We start from the raw sequence: 22154 nt of genomic DNA, 5'->3' as shown, positions 1-22154 counted from the left end.
GCGGAGTGGAGCAGGGCGGCGGCGGAGTGGAGCGGTGTGGCTCGTGCCGCCGTACCTGTTCGTCACCATGCACCTCATCATCCTCGTCATCTGGAAGCTTTCCGACCACAAGCACTTCCAAGCGCAGCAGCAGCAGCTCAAGGATCCATGCCCGCACTTGCATCCGGCTGTTCCGATGGCGGCGGTCCTCCCCGCCGCGGCGGAGGATGCGCCGTCGCTGGTTGTCAAGCCCAAGGAGGAGTTCAACACCGCGGCGGCAGTGTACGGCGGCGAGTCCTGCGTGACCACAGAGTCCGACGAGGACGCGTCCACCGCCGCATCGTACACCTCCGACGCGAGGCAGAGCCTTGCACCGCCGCCGCAGGAACACTCCGTTCTCGAGCGGGAGTTCTCGCTGCCGCTCCCGGGCGTGGCAGCAACCGCCCTCGACAGTGGCAGGGACGACGACGACTTGGATGCCATGTGGAACGCCGTCATGCAAAAGGCGCGCCCGGCCACCGCGCCGGCAATGGCGGCCACTCACTCGCCGCCGTTGCCACTCTGCTCGGCCAACGCTAACGCTCAGCCGGCTGCGTGCTCGTCCACCGCCGTCGCCTCCCCGCTCCACTCCGCCGGCCACCGCGCGCTCGACCACCAGCTTCGGCCGCCAGCTGCGCTCCGTCGCCACCGCTGCCACCTTGCTCCACTCTGCCGGCCGCCGTCCTCACCATCTCTGCCGCGACCGACGCCGCACATGCGCCTCTGAGAGAGAGGATAGAGAGAGATGAGAAGAGAGATATGAGATAGAGCTGACATGTGGGCCCAAGGGCATTTTTGACATTTCATGCAATTTCTCTCTCCTCTTCAACCGGAAAGTATTATTTTAATCGGCGCAGCGTCCACTGGCAAATTACCATGTTTATGGAGTGTTTTCCCCCAAAAGTGAGTTTGGATGGTGCCCTGGAGCTAAAACCACACATAAGCAGAGTACTGTAGCAAAATTTGCTATTTTATTACGTGACACACGTCAGTTGGTGCGATAGGATTTGGGCTGTGGACTGTGGAAATGGGCCTTTACCTGGCCTGTTACTTAATTCCTTCTTCTTTTTGCAAAGTCCAAAGAGTTTACGTGATGGTGTATGATGGACCGTAAAGCCCAATGGTCGGAGACTCGGAGGGTCCATTAGGAATGGGAATATTAGTTGCACACAAAGGTTTGAATTTCGGGAAGAATTTGAGGTGTTTTTTTTTATCGTAGTCTGCGTTACTTTTTTGGTTTTTATAAACAGTTAGTAACATAAATGTAACAAGTTTATCCATAAATGATCTATTTTGGATTCGCTCATTTTTTACAGGTAATTAGCAATATCATAAAAATTATGCAAAATCTAAGGAATGCATACACGTTGGCTTTACCCAGCGACGTGTCTTTTGATCGTCCAATCTCACGCGCGCCATTGTTGGCCATCCATGCACCGATGTCGTTGGCTGGCATCATCAAGGAGACTGAATCCAAAGCCCACGCCTCCTCTACACAACTATTTGAAATTGGGAATTGCATCTGAATGAGAGATAGTGATGAGGATATGGTGTCACTGGCTGTTAATTGTCTGAAGATTTGCGCATCAAACAGAGGAATTCAAGATATTAAAATATCATATTTAGAAAGGTTATCAAATTTGTTCAACGGTTCAAGCAGTACATGATTTGAATTGTTCCAATCAAAAGTAGTGGCAGTTTTATTGAAGGTTACACATACCGTAAAAATGACGCACGAAAATTGCTATGTTTGCAAAGTTTGTGGGTTCTACGATATGATTGGATGATTTACATCTATTCCAAGACTCTTCATAAGTCAGCAATTATCTCATCTACACGGATTGAATTATTTACAAATGAGAAATTTAAAGATAAGGAGGTTTTATTCAGTTCGGATTTGGGTTGGACATCCTGGACAGTCCTCGCATACATACTCCATTCTGAACGTTTGAGTACTTGTTGGAAAGCTAATTTAATGGTCCACATCAAGGTTTTGGTACCACCCTCAAATTCTTCGTGGTTTATCCACAATCTACCAAACTAGCCGACGGTTGTTGTAGCAAAAGTTTCTTTCTTCATATATATCCAAGTCATGTAACAAGTTTGTTTCTTGTTTAGAGATCTTAGGATTGCTATATATAAGTAGTAGCTACAACCAGGTGAGTGTCTCGCTACCCGTTCTTCCTATGATTTGGCACAACCACATAGAGAGGAATAGGGTGATCCCATTAAGATTGTGCTTGCTTTCCACTGGGATTGAGGGTTCCATAGTTATCTTCCGCATCTTGTGGTTTTGTGATGGCCAGATGAAACGTGTGCTATGTTGTTTGCGTGTTGTTCATCCATTTCATCAGCTGCTTGGTGTTTTAGATCCCCACGTCGAGAAGGTCAGGCCATCCCCCGTATCAGATAGAAAAGAGGGCAGAGAAATAGAGGGTCCCTCTCCCCCTCCCCCCAATACTGTAATAGTTTCTCCCTCAAATCTGGTGACGGCAACCACTAGCTCCACAATGATGTTGGTGACAGCACTATCTTATCGTGTCAGCAAACCCGTACGTCAAGCTCTCCACAATGACCCATCGAGCGATGCTCATCTCGTCTCCTTGAACGCACAGTGAGGAGCAAGCCAGCGACGTGATCCCACGACGACGCCGATGAAGTGTGAGCCACCTAAGGTACCGGTGATCACACGACGAGTGACCCTGGCAAGAACCTAGGGTTACTCATTGCGGCCGTCAGGGGTGTGTGGGATCTCGTTGCGGCGCGATAGCCGGCTCTTGTGGCGGCTGGCTACCGTAGACTTCATGATCCTGATCCTGTTTAACCATGCATTGAATCATGCATATTTTCTAACTGTATGTGATTTCAACGATAATGGCAATTTTTCTTTTTTTTTTTTTGCATTTACTAGTTCGGGAGGGGAATCAAGTAGGCATTTTCCCAACTGACAGATGTCTTCACGATCTCTTTCACTAATCACCAAACGGAATTGCGTATATTACTGTTTCATGGTACTCATCTTTTATGGGTTCATGTTTGTTTTGTTGCGCCAGTGTGATTGGTGTGCCTAAAAGATTCAGATTCAGAAATAAGTTTTAGGAGAGTTTATTTCTAAAATTAAAACAAAAAGGTTAAAGAAAATAAGAAGTTTGAGAAATTACTGAGATATACCACTTAATTTTTTAGGACCTGTTGGTACCTTTTTTAGTGTTAAGCTGCTACTAATTGGTTTCATAAATTAATACTAAAAGCCATGGTGTGTTTTGGTATCTCCTCGGAGATCTCATAAAGGTACTCATGTACAAGATATAATGTGTACTCCTATATCAATTCTAATTCTACTTATAAAATATAGAACCTTACAAAATTGTACTTGATGCTTGTGGAACCTATATATAATGGATATGAAGCTTTCGTACTCCCTCCGTCCCATAAAAAATTAACCTAGTATCAGATACATTCGACCCCCTTTGATTCAAAGGGGCCCATATAAGAAAAAAATCATATCCCCTTTAAATCAAAGGATTTTATATAGGAATTTATAGGATTAGGATCCTATAGAAAATTTTCCTATGTGGCTATTTGATTCAAAGGATTAAAACTTTCCAAATCCTATGAAATTTCTATGGAATGGCTCATTGCATATAGATTTTGGAGAAAACATAGGGATATGAAGCTTTCCTATGAAAAATTTCCTCTGAGTCTATCTCTTTCATCCGATTCCTGTGTTTTTCCTGTGATCCAATCAAACGGTCATTCATGTGTGTTTCCTATGTTTTACACTTGCATTCCTGTTTGAATCCTATGTTTTTCCTATTCCTCCGTTTTTTCAATCCTGCGATTCAACGTGGTCCTAATCAAAGGAATGAATCCTATGGAATCCTATGAAATTCCTATGGAATGTCTCTTTCTTTGCAAGTTTTGAAGAAAATTTAACATGAGGTAGAATCTCATGGAAAGAATCTTTTGAGTCTTTATCTCTACTCAAATTTCTAAGTTTTTTTCTGCGACCCAATCAAACGGTCATCCCTATATTTTTGTTATGTTTTGTATTTATCTATTTCACACTTCTATTCATATCAGAATTCTATGGTTTTCATATTCCTCCTTTTTTTATTCCTGTGATTCAAAGGTGCCCTTACTATAAACCTGGACTGAGGTTTAACTTGATTCATAGCAAAGAGATATATTATATTCGATACTAAGATAGTTTTTATGGGACAGATGGAGCAAATATATAGCTCGGCACTCACGAGATAGATAGCGACGACATCCTTCGGGGACACTTATCACCGACAATAGGCATAACATCCTTGAACATGGATGACCAGTTCTACACGTGTCTTCATTATATTGGGGGAGCTTGAAGGCTTCCACTAAACAAATAAGCAACTTCACCTCAAAAGCGGCTACAGGCGTATTCAGTCATTTTAAACCATAATATTGTTTGATAAAATTGATAAATGTTAACATTTAGTTTGTTATTAAATATTTGGCAAGAGAATTGATAACATCATAGTTAGCCTATCCTATTAAAACTTGGTAATGTTACGAACTTACCAAAATTTTGGCAATCCCAAATTTTGGAAATGCTGAAAATAGCTATAAAGGGAACAAGTCCTACATTTCCCAACATGTCACGTTGAATTTAATGGAAAAAAGAAGTTTGTTCCCAACCTCAAACTATCACGAAGTTCGATTTTTAACTTGCAACTACTCCAAGACCGTCTAAAACTTGACATAGCATTTCAGTCAATCCTAATTAGTGACCTCCCTATGTTTTAAAAAAAATCGTTAGCATGCATGGTATTTTAAGTGCAGCCAGGAAAAAGAAAAGGCCAGGTCAGCATTTGAGCAAACACCATGGCGGTTTCAGGGAAAAGGGGTCTTTTTCAACCATTTTGAAGGTTCGACAGTGAAAGTTGAAGTTTTAGTGGTGCAGGTTATTAAAAATCCAGCCCATGCCGTATGCAGAATTCTGTAAAATGGAGACCTCCAATTCCTATTCTTTTGTAATACCTGGAGGCTCAGATGAAATGCTTCTCCAATCTATACTTTATATTTAGTTGGTACCCACTAATAATTATTAGAAGCTAAAACTCAATATGCAAATATATCATATCACCACCCACTAGCAATTACTATTCTAAACCCTTTTAAATCCCATACAAATATGACACATTATATAATATTATATAAAGATGAACAAACAAATATATTAAATTATCTTTCTCACACTATTTTTACAATATTTCAATCTTCATCATTTCTACAATATTTAACATATACTCATTTATAAATCCTGCATCAAAACACGAGGGATCACCTGGTATTCTAGAGTTTCAGACCATTTGGAACGCCTCTGGTTCGTCCTTATGCACCACCCAATGTCTGCATTGGGAGCCTCCTCATTTCAGTTCTTTGAAAAACTGAAGCTTGAAACATATACTCAAGAAGCAAGCAAGCACGCACTGTAATGTCATCAGCTCCAAAATGAGACACAAAGGAATTTAAATGGAAACACGAGAATACATAATATTACATTTTAGATTGAACCCACGTCGCCTCTCTGAAAGTATGAGATGCTCCAGAACACAAAACGTTAATCCAATAATAGAAGAGGAGAGGATGAACATGAGGAAAACACCAATCCATTCATCAACACTGATATATATATGGCAGAGAGAGAGAGAGAGAGAGAGAGAGAGAGAGAGAGAGAGAGAGAGAGAGAGAGAGAGAGAGAGAGAGAGAGAGAGATCAATATATGTTTTGGTCCAATGAGACAGTAGGCAAATTTACATCAGCAAAATGGAAATCAATCCCTAATTGCAACCCCTGCAAGATCATCGATCGGCGCCACCACGTACGGAAGGCCGCTGCTAATTACATCCACATTTGGAGCTAAGCTTTCACCGGGTGTACGTGATGATCACTTGCAAACAGTCAGCAAAATACTTTACTTATTCGCCTTTAATCCCCAATCCCTGCACTCTTGGCATCTGATCTATGTATGTTTACATTAGTGAGATTGTGAGAAGAACAAGATGATCAGGGACGATGAGCCGGCGACTACACAAAGAACAAATCAAGATTCACATCAAGAAAGGAGGAGGAAGAAATGCTGCTCATGTCCGTCCATGGCGCGTCATTGGTGCATCTTGGCCGGTGGCGCCGGGTAGCCGACGGGCACGACGTACGGCGCATGGCCCGGCGGGAACATCACCGGCGTGCCGACGGCGGCGGGCACCATGTGGCCGGCGACGGGGTGGCCCATGGGCGCGGCGCTGTACATGGGCATGGGCGGCGGCGCGCCGCCCGGGTGGTGGTGGTGGTGGTGCTTCATGCCCGGCGGGCCCAGCGCCGCCGCCGCGGGGTTGCCCGTGGCCTGGTGGCCGGTGATCGGGGCGCCCTGCTGCGCGGCGACCTGATCGCCGGCGGTGACGCTGGTGATGTCGTGGATGCTGGAGCGGCGGCGGTCGCGGTTCATGGAGTTGAGGCGGATGAAGTACTTCTGCGCGTGGCTCGCCACCTGCGTCGGCGTCCGCGAGATGACGAAGTTGCGCGAGATGCTCCGCCAGTCCCCCTTGCCGAACTTGTCCAGCCCCAGCAAGAACAGCCTGCGCGCACAATCCAATCGCAATCGAGTCACGTCGCCGCCATGGATTCGCAATCGAGCTGTTCCGAGGAAGAAGACGAACAACAACAGCTGCTCGTCTTGATTTCCGGAATCGCGCGTACCTGTGCTCTTCCTCCGTCCATGGGATGCCCTTGCGCCTCTCCTGCTCCGCCTTGGAGCAGCTCTTGCCGCCGTCGTACCCGCCGCCGCCGCCCTTGCGCTCGTCGCGCCGGTGTCCGCCGTCCTTGGACGCGGCGGCGGCGGCTCCGGCTCCGTCGGGCGGCGCCGCGGACTCCTCCCCGGCGTAGCGCGGGAGCGGGACGCGGCCCGCGTCGATGGCCGCGACGTCCTCCACCAGCGCCTCGTAGTGCCTCCGCACCTCCTCCGCCGACCTCGCCCCGGGCACTCTCGCGGCGAGCGCGGCGAACCAGTCGTCGTCGGGCGCGCCTCCGTCCGCGGGCGGCGGCGCCGCGCACGCCGCGAGCGCGTTCTCGAACGCCTTGTCGTCCTCCCTGGTCCACGCCGCCGCCGCCGCCGCCGTGGTCGTCGTCGTCGCCGCCGTGGTCGTCGTCGTCGCCGCCTGGGAGGTCATCGGGTGGTGGGTCTCGCACTCTCGCCTCCTCCTCCCTGGGCCGGCGCGCGGCGGTGAGACGTGCGGCGGCCGGCGACGGCGACGGCGGCGGCGTGCGGCGGCGTACGATAAGTATAGTAATTAAGAATGGCGGGAGGGAGCCTTATCCACAAGAGTGGTAGGGCGCAAATGAAACGATATATGTACTGGTGGTTAGTATTGGTTTTGCGGCTGGATTTAGTCGTAATCCTGTAAATTTTGAGGCCATCATTTTGTTTTTCTCTCTACCTCCTCGGTTTTGCTGCACAGGGAATGGTACTTCTAATTTTTAAAATATTTGGACAATTTTTTTTTAAAAAAGTTGACTTGGTAATTTAGGCGCTATTTTTCGTGCGTGAACGAGGTCCCAACCTGGGAAGTGACACATCTTACTGTGATCAAGAGGTGACTTGATTAACCAATTCGTCAATGCACTAGTGAAACTACAAAAGCAGATGCGATATTAATTGAAAAAAAAATGTCTCGAAATGTCCCAAAAAAATGTCAACATTTGAAATTTATAGTTTTTGAGGTGTTACGAAACAACTCCATTTGAAGATATAAAATGCTCTGGTTCGTAGCTAGAATATTTATATTTTAGTTTTTTTAAAGATTTTTAGTCAGGAATCGACGTCATATTTACTACTTATAAAAAATAATCAGATAGTTTTTACACCATAAATTACTTATACTTACATTGTAATTATACATTGAATTATATTGTAAGTTTTAGTATTCATATTATATTTTTTTAAGTACGCAATGTATAAAAAATTGTGATCAAAAGTAACATATTATATAATTGAAAGAGGACATGAGAGGGATATAATCCGGAACAAGTAGCGGAAGAGCACCCATTCTAATCATCATGGACGGCTTCCAAAGCTTCAATCGGCATGTTCAGATCAGGATGAAAACGGTCGGAAATGATCGGAAACGATATTATTATTTTATTATTTTTTAAAACAAGTAGAAACAATAGGAAATTTTTCATATTTATGAATTGAACTATTTAGTGTCAACTTCAATGACACTGAGGGCCTGTTCACTTTGATGCCATTTTCAACCTTATCAAGTTTTGGTAAAATTGCTAAAAAATGGCTACATTTAGGCTAAATATGTTTGGTTTGAAACCCTACCAAAATATTGGTAGTACCAAACCTTGGGCAAATTTTGGTACTACTAAATTTTTGATAGTATAGATTTGGCTCCACTCTATTGATTTGGCAAAAATTGGTTCCAATCCAAAATGCTAACATGCACTATTCAAAACTACCAAAGAATTGGTAGGGCAAGAATTGGCACCAAACCAAAATGGCCCTTAGTTTCCTGCCAAATTTTGGTAACTATAAAAGAAATCCTGCCAAAATTTTGGTAAGTTACCAAAATTTTGGTAACTACTTTGGCTATGCCAAAATTTGGTAAGGTTGTTTTTTGGCATCAAAGTGAACAGGCTCTGACAGTAATCCGAAAAACTAAATTTTGAAAACGGTACCGGTCGGTAAAAATATTATTATTATGACTTATAATCAACCATATGAGAACCTTAAACTAAATGGTTAACATCATTGTTAATAACAAGAGCTTAGTAATAAAAATTTAGTTCTTGTAGCAGATCTTTTAAAAACGTCACCAACATTATGAAATAGCTAACAAAAATGTTGTACTGTAGTAACTTCTTACTACTCCGTAGGTGTACACCGGTGAGAGAGACATGCACAGTGAAACATTGTGAAATGGACGTACGAGTGGAACAACCGATGGCAAAATCGGTTCGACGCAGAGACAGCGCCAGGCATCAACAACGTACCACAAAAACACCTCGAAATTTACTCTGCAGAAGAGAAACAAAAATTAAAACTTCGAGGAAGAAAATAATTTACAAAACCAGCAGCAGCATCACAAAAGTTACTTTGATAAGGATAGGCACGCAAGGTTCCAATCTACCATCCTTGTCATGGGCAATGGACACACGAGAAAGAGGAAAAAAAAAGGAAGGAAAAAAAAATAAAGAAGAGGAATCAAATGATTAAATCTGAAGCCAACGATTGCAAGCTGCGGACTACTAGCCCCTTTGGGATCATCCGTGAGGTGACATGATTTTGCCGCCGATACGGCGATAGCGTCACCTTCGTCCCGTATTCTCTCATTCTCTACTTAGCTAGCTGCAGCAGTGTCCACTGGCTTCAGATACTTGAGAAATGGTGAAATTTCAGTGATTTGGACACTCCTTAGGATGGTGTGTCTGGACAAATGTGACACAATCGTAGTAGTGGATTATACATATTTGTTACAAGTGTTTCTCTTGCTGCAATGGTGCTTCCTTTTTAGGTTCAGTTACATGCTCTGAACATTTTACAGAAAATATGGGTCAGTAGGTTATTCTGTTATGAGTGACTAATCTCTCCTGTGCGGATTGCTTATGGAATGCTTTCTTAATTAACTGTATCTTGCGATCTTTCGGAATGCTTTCTGACCTGTATATATATTTCGTGCTCCTTGTGTGAGGAATGCGAGGCAAGTACCAAAGGAAGCAAGAAGACAAGATCAGGATCAGAAACAGAGATGGGGATCGAATATCATGGCAGTTGTACACTGAAGAAATGAATGCATGATCTTCCAGACAGCATGGATGGAACAAGCTAAAAGGCCTAAGAACACTGCAAAGTGCACACTATAAGATTCAGATAAGCTTACAGCCTCACTGTTTCGCTTATTCGTGAAATAAGCCAAACAGCATATTTACAAATGAAAAGTAATTTATGAATATAACTTTTGTATACATGTTCTTAGCGATCTAAAAGTAAAGGCTGAAAAATAAATTTCGATGCCAAAAATCTCAAAATCAACTCCAAATTTAAAGTTGAAAATTGAAATTTTGGCTGATAAGTATAAGCATAAGCGAAAAAAATGAGTCCCTTATATTTCAGACTTCAAAGACACCAACATGGTGGGCTTACCAGGCAAAGTGCCTTGGGGCGTCAAACACGGTCTTCGATTCGCTCATTTGGAAAGTTTGGGTGCCGGGAAAAATGCAAATTCCACGTATAGCCAGTCATCCAAAACAGGGTCTGGTTCTCCGACCGGTTGGCGACTAGAGCATGACAAAATAATGGGATCTGCCCCATCTACTATAGAGAAGGCGAAACAGTTATACATCTCGTTGTCAGCTGCAGATACACGAAAAGAATTTGAAACCTAGTAGTTGCCTGGGTGGCTTACCAATAGCTTGATCCTGGACAATGGGAGGCGACACAGGCGACAAAAGATTGGTGGGAGGCTCTAGCAAACATGGTAGGAGTTCTAAAAAGGGATTGCGCACCCTCATTCTCCTTGTCGTCTGGGAGATCTAGAAGGAGAGGAACCAATGAATTTTTGAGCATAATGAGACCACGTCATTATTCCTTTTCACCAAAATCAAGGATGGAGTGCGGACTGTAGGATCGAATAGAAAGAACTAAGCCAACCTGAGGGGGGTGAATGATTGGTGTACCTAAAAACCCAAACTTTTAGCGGAATTAAAAGTTATCCTCAAATCGATGTAGATCGGTCTGACTGAGGTTGATCCGCCGGTCTGACCGCGCCTGTGCCGTCGTTCTGACTGGTGTAGATCGCCCGGTCTGACTGCCCTGGAATCACCTCTGCCTCCTGTCGCTGTCGCCGGTCTGACCACCGCTGACCCGCCGGTCTGACCACCGCTGACCTGCCGATCTGACCGCCGCAGTGCCGCCGGTCTGACCGCCGGTGTCTCGCCAGTTAGACCGCTGAACCCGAGCAAACACAAATCGAAGAACTCTTAATGTAGATGACAACTTTATTACTTCTCTCTGTGTTTACAAAGTGCAACAACAGCACTCCTCACGAAAATTTCGACTACACTCGAAACCCTAACTCAACTCTCAACTCTATGCTCTTAAAAGCGATACCGGGAGGCCTCACCCTCCCTCTCTATTTATACATGAGGTAGGCAGCCTAAAGCCACAAACCAAACTCATACAAGAAGTCCTAATCCACCTAGGAAACCTTCCCGTACAAGAAACCAACTTTACAAACTCCAATTGTACCAAATTTGGACTCATTCCAAATTCGACTTCACATCCTATACACACCCAATATCTCCATCGTATGTCATATGGAATCTTCATCAATCACGTGCATTGATCTTTAGCCTAAATATCCCGCATGATATCTGACCATCCGGACGTTGCCTTATCTCCAAGTCGACTCCCGATCCATCACCGGCAATACTCTCCTGAGGCATCAAGACACCTACACATGAATCAAACAAAGAAATCATATTCCGAGACTAAGCTATCTCCAACTTGACTCATTGTTAGCAAACAACAGTATTACATACGCATAGTATCCATCTAGAAGCCATAAACACATATTAATCACGGATATCCAATGAAACAACCCGAAACCAAAACCAACACAGAGTCACCGGTCAGACTGTGGGCTGGCTGGTCTGACCGCTCACATAGCGCCGGTCTGACCGGCAACACCTGATCGGTCTGACTGGACCAGACAAAACAGCAGCACCTGTATATCACCTGAAAATCCAATCATCTCCAAAACCACTCGCCAATAATCTCCAAATATCAAAACCAATAATTTCATATGCCAATTGTTCATCACAGAATAAGAATCAAACACACTTTGATTTTACACGGACATGGGCGATGGCAGGAGCAAAACGCTTACGTGATTTTTTTGCCCTACTCTGTATAGTGTATAGAGCTTTTCTTCTTTTCTTACCCTTAGGGTTATATTTTTCTCATGCTATATTCAATGAAAAGACGCAATCTCGTACCGTTTTGCCTTAAAAAAGAAGATTTTAGAGACGTCAAAGCTAGGTTAGGTGCCCCATGAATATTCGTGCAAGCTATGGGGCCCGTACCCCTAGCCCAAAAAATTAGCTCAAAGACACTCACCCTACAGTGCAAGCACCAATATATGTGTGGCTTAGTTGGATGGAGACACTGATGAAGGAAACGAAGCCCACAGTGGGCGTGACCCCATGCTTTTGGACACGGGTAGCGGAGCAAAATTTATTCCTCACCTACCCTTCTCTCCAACCCAGCACGCAGGCGGATGCCTAGCCCTCGACCGCTTCGCTCTCTCCAACCCCTCGCGGCGGCGGCTGGCACGGCAGCCGGAGGCGTCCCAGGCGGCGGTGGCTGGCACGGCGGCCGGATGTGTCCCCGGCGGCGGTGGCTAGCGAGGCGGCAGGAGGCATCCCCGAGGGGAGCGGCTGGCGCGGCGGCGGGAGGCATGAAGTCCGCGGCGGTGGGCTTCGGGGGGCAGCGGCGCGGTCTCCCGTTAACTCCGGTCATCAGGAGGGGACACATGCCTCCGCCTCCCTATCCCCCCCCACCTCCTCCCGAGGCGATAGCGAGCTCGCCGCCGCCCCGCCGCCGGGTGCTACTTTTTGGGGTTCTTGGTTCTTGAATCCACATGGAGGGGCGAACTTTTCGCTGGGTGTGTTCTTGGGTTTCTGGGGTTCTTGCTTCTTGTTTTCTCCTTGGTTCTCGAGTTCGTCAACCAAGGATTGACCGGAGTTGACGGGGAGTTCTTGCGTACGGTTCGGATTGGTTTGTAGATTATTTTCTTGATGATTGCGTGAATGTAGTTTTGGGCTACAAATTCTTGAGCTTGCAATGGATTTGTTTGATTCTTGAACAATGAATGCAGCAAGCATGGGAGGCGATGGAGAGGCCGCCATGGATTGGGACTTCAGGGTGGCGATGGTGAGGCCGGAGAGAGACCTACCTATGAATCCGAGGGAGAAATCGAGCGTGGCAATGACGGAATAGGGCAAGCGTCGACCAAATAGTTGTGGCGGTAGGGCGATTTTGGAGGGCGAATCCGGGATTCCACCTTCCGTCCGCCGTGAGGGCACGCGCGCGTCTAGGACACTCGCTCCTCAGCGCGCGGAACTTCACCTCGTGACGGCGCGCGCGGACTCGCCGAGAGGAGGAAGTGCGGCGCTCTGCGTGGGGGCGAGGTGCTTTGTAGGGGCGCCGCGATACCCTCCACGTCTGCGTTTTATTGAGCTGGCACTGTGGAGCACCGATCCAACTCACCGCACTGTTGAATGGCCTTGCTGCACAGGCATGGAGCCATGGACAACAAGGAGAGAGTAGGCAGGCAGGAAGAGAGGAGTACGGAGTGACGTACAGTAGAAGGCAAACGTGGGCGATTCTCCATTTCTCATTGCCCGGGGGAACGCAATCCGCGGGCGCGGCCGTTGATTGGCTCCACTGGCTTTCCCTTTTTGGACGGTAGCACTCGCTGGCTGGCATGTGGGAGTGGGACGGTGGGTCGGCCGCGCCAACCATCCATCCATCCACCATCGTCCATCGATCGACGGCGACACCGCACCCCATCGCTGTCCGCCGTGACGCCGACGCCTCCTCTCCTTAACCCTGCTGCACAAACGATCCAGTGTGACTGCACCCCTCGATAGGTTTGCTCCGATTTAAATCAACTTCTAGTACATGCAATTCTGGACGAGATTTCATAAAAAAAAATAAATTTTTGATCACGAATTGATTTTCATAGTTAGAAATTGATTTTAATAGTGCGGAGGGAGCACTGCATATGTGCATGCTCAGATCGATCGGTTTTTCCCCACCGATTTTACTGGCCGCAATTAAATCGCGGTTCGATTTCCTTTTCGGTCTGCTTGGGCACCTCGATCAGATCACGTAAGTAGTTATAGCGACAGGGCTCGACTGTTGTCTGCCGATCGATCATATGCAAATGGTACTCTGTCTGCCTCGATCGAAGGCGTTCACAATATGCCTATGGTAGATGATTTTCATTTTCATTTTCCTTAGAAACAAAGTTCAATTGCAAGTGTCCATTACGCGGACACTCATACTATGAACTTATACACACGCGCACACCGACATATTTTGGGATTGATGAATTCACCACGGATGTCTTGCTCGACAGGTATATTACTTATCATTTAAAAAATAATTAGCTGTGAATACGAGCACCTACGCTCACTTCGCATGATTTTCATTTTCTCATGATGAGGGAAGAAAATCTCGGTTGGAACAACAAAATTTTATTATTTTATACATTTAAATCCTATTGGATTATTTTTCTATATGTAGCTATCTGGTTTGTACTATTTTGTTGAAAAAAATTAAATATGTGCGTATGTGCATGCATGCTCAGATCGATCAGTTTTTCTCCTGCGATTTACTGGCCACAATTAAATCACGATTTAATTTCCTTTTCGGTCTCCTTTTGGGCCGGCAGGCTGGTTCCTCGATCGATAGAGTTGCAAACGACACTGCTCAACTGCTGTGCTATCTATTGATCGATCATATGCAAATTCTACTGTCTGCCTCGAGCTATCATGAATGGGGTAATTTTATCATTTTAAAAAGATACAAAAGATACATGAAGGTATCATATATTTTAGTATTTTAGTGTAAAAATTTGATAAATATATCAAGATAAAAAATTTTAACGTAAAATTTAGGCACCTCTATATTTTTTTCTTGAACCTTAAAATTGCCCATCATGAGTTTTACTGGCCAATGGTAAAAGATTTTCTCATTACTAGCCTAGAACCTGTGCGTTGCAACGGAAAACAAATATATTAAGTTTCTAGCTAATTAAATCAATTAAGAAGCACTTATTTAGTCTAAGTAATACTATGATTTTTTTATTGAACAAATAGATGATTTTGAATTTTGGGAAGCCAATAATGAAGTAGGAGATGACTTGTTAAAATATGGTGTAATAGTATAGATTGTGAGATCCGGATGTTAGCGATAGGGGTGGTGCGTGAATGGATACCACCACTACTAATATTTTAAGTAGTATAGATGGGGAGAAAAATCTCGATTGGAAGAAAAGATTTTATTATTTTAAACCATTTACACCCTATAGTATTATTTTCTATACATAGCCCTTTTGTTTGTTCTACTTTGTTGGAAAAATTAAATACGAATCCTTCCTATCTTTCACTTCTTTTTTGAGAATTATAAGCATGAGTTCTAACCTCATAGTTTAGAATCCGTTCGAACAGCCCAATACACAATCTTTCTTTCTCTCTCCTAGAATAATATGAGCTCCTTTGGAACAGAAGAAAAGCATACGATAAATGAATAGTATAAATGAAGGATTTAAATTCATATGGACATAGTCACTGTACGTAGTAGCCTTTACATGGTACTGGTCGCTGGAAAAAGCAAAGGAAATAATTTCCCCACATTTCTGTATTTTTCCAAGTCATCCAAACACATGTTCCTCTAAATTTTCAACGTTTTCAATCTTTTCGCATGGATTTCTATCCTGTTTTTGTGTTTTCTCTGGTTTCAATATCTACTAGCTTATAAAGTCACGCATTTGTGTGGTTAGAGCATTTGTGTGATTTCTAACCATCCTGTTACGTGTTTTATATACTAGTTGATACCCCGCGCTTTGCTGCTGGATATATGGATGAATGCATTTTATACATTATAGAAAATGATTTATGTATATGTTTAAATAATGTAAAAATAATGCGAAGATAATGATTTGACATTGCTTGCATATTGAGTTCTAAAAATACAACAAAAATGTAAATAATATGTCATGTTTGCATCATATTTAAAATACTCTAGATAAATATTTGCTGGTGGGTGTGATGATGTGATACACTTGAATGTTGAGCTTTAGAAGTTAGTGGATATTAATTTTATAGTAAGATATGATATGAAGATATGTAGTCAATAATAGTTATGTATGTGAAATTTTAGTATTCAAAAGACGTGCCAGCTGTATTTGTTTAATTTTATTGAGTGAAATTTTGAATGTTTGTTTTCATTACTTGAAATTATACGCTGGGAATAATTCTAATCCACGTCATGTATGTATGTGTGTGGAGATACATCATCAAATCTGTCAATCATGTCTTACACAACAAAGTTGATGATTATATGGGATGGTATTGAGATATTGGAGATGGAGATAAGGGGGAACAGGAGCTGCGAGGGACTGAGAGTGCGGTGGAGACGTCGCTGCCGGCGAAATCAGGACGAAGGGGATTGCGGAGGCATGTTGGAGAGCGGACGGGAGAGAAGTCGCAGACATGTGCACAAATGGGAGTTGTGATGTGATGGGACTATGGGAGGCGTCGCTGGATGCGAAGGAGGCTAATTGTGCAGATATGGAGAGAAGCGCATGTCTGCCCGTCGATCGAAACCGTTGGATTTGATGATCAAACGATCCATATTCCACATGTCTGTCAGGTTGGAGTCGCCGCCATCATTACGATTTTTTAAGTATTATTATAGATATAGATATAGATTAAGGAGTTGCTGGAGAGAACTTCATTAGATCTACCGGTGCCTCCTCTCTTCCCCTATCCACTCATCCAGCCGATAAAGGGGCGGTGGTAAGAGGCGGCTATCAATATGACAAGGCTGAAGCATGGTGGCTATGGTGGTGAGGTGGAGCCTGAGGCTAGGAAGCACCGCTGTGATGGCTGTCGTTGACGGACCTAGAAGAAAGGGGAGATGTGGGTGCTGATGATTTGGCCCTATAACTTTTTATGTGGAGTTACCTGCACACAGATCCCATCATAAAATATGCTCGTTCTATCCCATGCCCAAGCATAAAAAATCATCTTGCTTTGTTCTTAGCCTTGGCATGTGTCAATCCTGTATTTTCCATATCCATACTATCAAGTCCTTAGGTTTCCGAAATATTGTAATGGAAAAAGAATTGATTCGAATTATCACTATTTGACTCGGACCTGTTCTAAAAAAGTCAAGGTACTTCGAATGACATGGACAAAGTAAGGGAGTACAAACAAGCTGAAGCAAAGTGGGTAACAGATCCCAGTAGGCCCCATATCCATTTTGTTTTCGTGACTGTCTTGTGGACACCATATCAGTGAAAACAGTCTAAGATAGTCATTTTGCACCGGTTTCATGATATCTGGTATTATGGGTGAGGTATACAAGTTAGATTGATTTGATCATGTTTTTACCTTTGATGGGCTATAGATAAATGGGCTGACCTGCTATTACTTCCAGCCCACTGGGAGTATTTTGGGTCTTTGACATCTCTCTTCTCACACCCCGCTCAATCCCCAATCCGGTTGACCATGTCCGTCATTGATTTGCCGACGGGAGGCGGCGTTGGGTTCCCCCTGTCGGGTTGCCACCCAAACCGGTCGTCTAGGCCGCGTGGCCATGCGCGCAACTTTGAGGTCCACAAACTTACTATCATTTCATTTGAGCTTGTCTTTCGTGTCCCATCGTAGTTCATATGTTTTTTTTATCTTAGCTAGAATTCACTAGATTGATTGTGAATGTGTTGTGCAATGTACTTATCGCGTGGAGAAAAGTGTTTTCGTAATCTTTGAGAGTACGGTACGAATAGGTATTGCTAATTGCGCTAGACTTTTGCTTATTGATTCTACAAATATTTCGGTATCTCCAAAGGTATACCATAGATAACTCCTAGGAATTAATTGGAAGACAGTTATCACCAACGTAACTCACTAGGTATGCATTATAACAATTGGTGAGCTTAAGAGAAACCAAGATAGCAATCTAATTAATTTACTAGAACATTATGTTTCCCTGCAGTAAAACATCAACAGAGAGTGCACTATTGTGAATTTAGATAATCTGAATGACTACATATAATGTTGTAATAGCATGAGAAGAAATGGTTGTAACACTACGTGGTAGATTACATTGGATTGATAATCCCCACAACCGAAAACTGCATGAACTTTGTCGACGTTTGATGTCACGATTCCGGTATTTGTATGGTATGGGGATCGTTGGTACTAGGGTCTACGCGAGACTGAGATAAAAGAGATGGAGACAGGGATTTTTATACAGGTTCGGGCCCCTGAATTGTCAGGTAATAACCCTACATCCTGTTGGCCGAAGCCGTTGTTGCTCTTTATTCATCTGGATCACACAAGTACAATATGTGGGCTAGCCTATCTAACTATTGTCGACATGGCGGTCTGAAGGTCTGACTTGTAGTCGATAACAGGGTAGTCTTCCTCCTCGAGTATGTGCCCGGCGAGATCAGAGATAACGCTTTCGTCTCTCCTGACAGTATCCGGAGACAATGTAGGGGACTAGCCGTGCTTATCCCTAAAGTCAATATCCGACGTCTTGTCTTGGCGTATGTTGGCTTGTATGTTGTGGCTTCTATGTTGTTCTGTGTATGTTGATTCTTCCCCTCTCCTCCTAGGGGGCCTTGTATTTATACCCACAGGTGTCCCCTTGTCCAAGTAGAACTAGGGAAACCAATATGGATACAATCCGAGTAGTCCTTGTCGTTTCCATGTAGAACTCTGGTTGTCTTTCCTTATCCGGAACTCCTCCTATATCCGCATGTTGTTTCCGTATAGGACATGGTAAGTGGTGGGTTCTGCCGAGATTTAGTCGACTACTATTATGTATGTGGTATCCATAACCCCGACAAACTTGTTCTGCATTGTTACATAATTGTTTTTTTAGTAGAAATACTACCAGGCGCCGCCCAGTAGTTTAAAAAATTAAAATAAAAGAAAAATTACAATCTGTATAGGAAAAAAGTCCAAAAAAAATTACAAAGTTTGTAACCAGGAAGAAACAAAATCTAACGAAGAACCATTCATCCTACAGAAATGTAGGAGAATATCCTGATTAAAGAATCTAAACCAGGCTTGAACATCTGGGATAATATTCCTGAAAATTAGTGCATTCCTCTGTTTCCAAATATGCCAACAAGCAATGGAAAAGATTTCCATAAAACCTTTCCTTCCAAAACTAATTTTAGCTAAGCCAATCATTTGCTGAAATTCCAAATTATAATTCCAATGGAAACCATTTTTTCTCCAACACGCCTCAGTGAAAGGGCAACTGAAAAACATATGTTCTCTCGTTTATCTTAAACTCAACATACACAAAGCACATGATAAGTCATCATTTTCTTTCACACACTTTCTTCAATCAAGCATATCCCTTGTATTCAGTCGATCACACGAAAGCAGCCACATGAAAACTTTTATTTTATTGATACACAATGACTTCCAAACCCAGGAAAAGGATCTAGAAGGAGAGAGACTCACAAAGTTCAGGGCATAAATCTTCTTAGAAGAGTAGACTGAATTATTACAGATGGAAGACCAATTATCTCCAATCACATCATTCAGAGAGAGATTATCTAGTTCATCTTTTAGCTGTAAAAAATCATCATAAGCCTGTGCTGAAAGAGACAAACGAAAACAATCCTCAAATTCCTTGAGCATTATGGCCTTGACAGAATCAGATTTATTAAGTGCATGAGAATAAAGACCGCCAAACTGCTGACACCTAATTTTTCTATTCCAAAGATCCTCCCAAAAAAAAAAACTGAATTCCCATAGTTTACAGAACACTGCACAACAGCTCTATAAACATCTGATAAACAAATTATGTCTCTGCACCAAAAAGAGCCTTTATTAAAGACATGACGAGGAACCTTATGCCGATAGTAAGACTCCCAAATCAACCTTACCCATGGTAAATTGGCTGATGTGTAAAATTTATGAAGATGTTTAAGAAGGAGAGCCGCATTCTGGATATGTAAATTGATGACACCAAGGCCCCCTTTTTCTTTGGAGAACAGACTTGTCGGAGATATGGGCCCGGGGGTATGTGAAGTAAAGGGGAGTTACCTTCCCGTCCAGCCACGTGGCCCGGCAAGCTGGCCCCACTTACGCACCTTGCGAGTCGCGAAAGCGCCGGGGGGGGGGGGGGGGGCCTCGGGGCGCGACGTTGCCCCCTCGGGCTCTCCCGCTGCTTCCCCCCGAGGCCCTTGCCCGGCTGCCACGTGGCAAGGGGAGAGAGTGAGAGGGGGACGCAGGCTGAACAGCCATAAATGTGCGGCGCCCCAACTGTCCCTCACTACATTTAATGCGGTAAGGGCAGACGTGCGGTGCGCCTAACCGACCCCTGTCAATCGGATGTGACTAGTCTGTGACCGGCCTATTGTCGGTCACGTCCGGTTGAACGGGCGGCCGTGCCCCCACGCCGCCTCTGTCTCCGGCGGAGTGGGGGTAGGTATGACCCATCACGTCAGAGCGTCACTCAAAGGAGGGCTGCCACAAGTCTTCACTCATTTATGAGGGAATGACAGGGCTGTCCCTCGTGTCAGGCGGGGGACGGCGCTGGGACCCACTCAAGGACCGGTTGCTACTTAGCTTCCAGGGGAAGGCACGGATTGAGGCCCGGTCAAAGTGGAGCGGGGTCCCCCTCCCATGGAGGGGTAGGTACAGGCGGTGCATGTGGTATCCCCTTGAGCTATAAAAGGAGGACCTTGCCCACCGAGACAAGAGGACGACTCTCAGAAAACCTGAACTCTAGGAGAAGGAAAGCGAGAGCGCTCTCCAGAGTAAAGGATCCTTTGTAAAACTCATCCATAATCCCAAACTCATCCATAATCCTTTGTAAAACTCTCCGCCATCGAGGATCTTCCCTCGACAGCTGGCGCGCCAGGTAGGGGGGCAGTTGCGCGCTTCGAGAAGAAGTCGTTTTCTTCCACCCCAAGTTTCTCTGGGCCCTAGACGATCATGGTCGAGGTCCTGGAGGTGGAGGAGGAGGCGGTGGCGTTTATCCCCACACCGTCCGGGAGTGGGGATTCCGGCGAAAGCCGTGGCCCTCGTCACCACTGCCGAGATTCTCCAACTCCTTCCCGCCGCGAACCTTCGCGGAGGGAGGATCCCACCCGTTCGGGTGGTTCGGCCCTCTCCCCGCCCCCTGGCGGAGGGAGGCCGCGACGCATCGGGGAACGCCGCCGTCTCGTCTACGGAGACGGCGGTTTGCCCCGAGGCGCGCTTCAGGCGGCGGGCGCCCTTCTGCGGCATCCCCCGGTAAACCCGGAGCCGGAGACTCCCGTTTAGCGCTGGCTGGACGACGTGGCCAACTTGGTCACCACTGCCCAGCGGCAGTTGGCCACAGGTGGCCGATCCGCCGCCACTGGTACATCGCGTACCCCGGTTACTCTCTCCTCATCGGCAAGGAGGAGGGCCCGTCGGTCGGCCACGATCTCAAGGCGGTCCACAGCTCCAACATCGTCGGGGGCCTCAGGAAGCCGGAGGCGTTATGACGGTCTCTACGAGGAGCAGGACGCTCGGATCAACATCGAGCGATGCCGGAACGAGCGCCGAGCTGCCCGCATGGGGGAAGGCGCCTCATCATCTGGAGTGCCACGCTCCTGTTCATGAGGCGGCCCTCCCCCCACGCTCACCCCTGGGGGGACAGGTTGTAAGGCCTTCGTGGCGAGTCTCCGGAATGTCCGGTGGCCCCCGAAGTTTCGCCTCAACCTCACGGAGAAGTATGATGGTAGCATCAATCCCTCCGAGTTCCTCCAGATCTATACCACGATTATCGTGGCAGCGGGGGGAGACGACCGGGTCATGGCGAATTACTTTCCCATGGCCCTCAAGGGTCAGAAGCGTGTCTGGTTGATGACCCAGCCCCCCAACTCCATTCACTCCTGGGAGGATCTGTGCCAGCAGTTCATTACGAACTTCCAGGGCACATATCCCCGCCCGGGGGAAGAGGCGGACCTACACGCTGTACGGCGGAAGGAGAGTCCCTCCGCTCGTACATACAGCGCTTGCGGTTGTGTATGCATTCCGGAATGGCGTGCGACACAATCGCATGCTGGAGCAGATCGCCTCCAAGGAGCCCAAGACCACCGCCGAGCTCTTCGAGCTGGCGGACAAGGTGGCCCGGAAGGAGGAGGCATGGGCCTGGAACTCTCCTGGCGCCGGTGCGGCGGCCGCGGCTACCCCCGAGTCTGCCCCCCAGTCTAAGCGGCGAGATAGGAGAGGCAAAAGGAAACCGGCCCGCTCCGATGACGAGGGCCATGTCCTTGCGGCAGATGGGCCCATACGGGCCCCGC

The 22154-nt window shown here is 45.7% G+C and overlaps 2 protein-coding genes and 1 pseudogene across 2 annotated transcripts; 1 reads left to right on the top strand and 2 right to left on the bottom strand.

Annotated features, from left to right (window-relative positions):
- Positions 1 to 25: 25 nt before the first annotated feature.
- On the top strand, positions 26 to 1338 carry LOC127776190 (uncharacterized; the record flags this gene model as incomplete). The annotated part of the gene is made up of 2 exons (XM_052302578.1): positions 26 to 573; positions 1335 to 1338. Coding segments are annotated over 2 exons (552 nt in total), but the record flags the coding sequence as incomplete, so codon positions are not given.
- A 4315-nt stretch (positions 1339 to 5653) lies between these two features.
- LOC127763536 (transcription factor MYBS1) lies at positions 5654 to 7390 on the bottom strand. Its single transcript, XM_052288273.1, has 2 exons — positions 6757 to 7390; positions 5654 to 6635 (listed from the first exon to the last, which is right to left on the bottom strand). The coding sequence occupies exons 1-2, from the start codon at positions 7224 to 7226 to the stop codon at positions 6164 to 6166; spliced, it is 942 nt and encodes a 313-aa protein (XP_052144233.1). The 5' UTR covers positions 7227 to 7390; the 3' UTR covers positions 5654 to 6163.
- Positions 7391 to 12566: 5176 nt separating this feature from the next.
- On the bottom strand, positions 12567 to 13370 carry LOC127776102 (uncharacterized; annotated as a pseudogene).
- Between the last annotated feature and the right edge of the window lie 8784 nt (positions 13371 to 22154).

The sequence above is a fragment of the Oryza glaberrima genome, chromosome 1 (assembly GCF_000147395.1).
Source record: "Oryza glaberrima chromosome 1, OglaRS2, whole genome shotgun sequence".
NCBI lineage: Eukaryota > Viridiplantae > Streptophyta > Magnoliopsida > Poales > Poaceae > Oryza > Oryza glaberrima.
The sequence above is the reverse complement of the archived record's forward strand: the minus strand, read 5'-3'. Positions and strand labels throughout refer to the sequence as shown.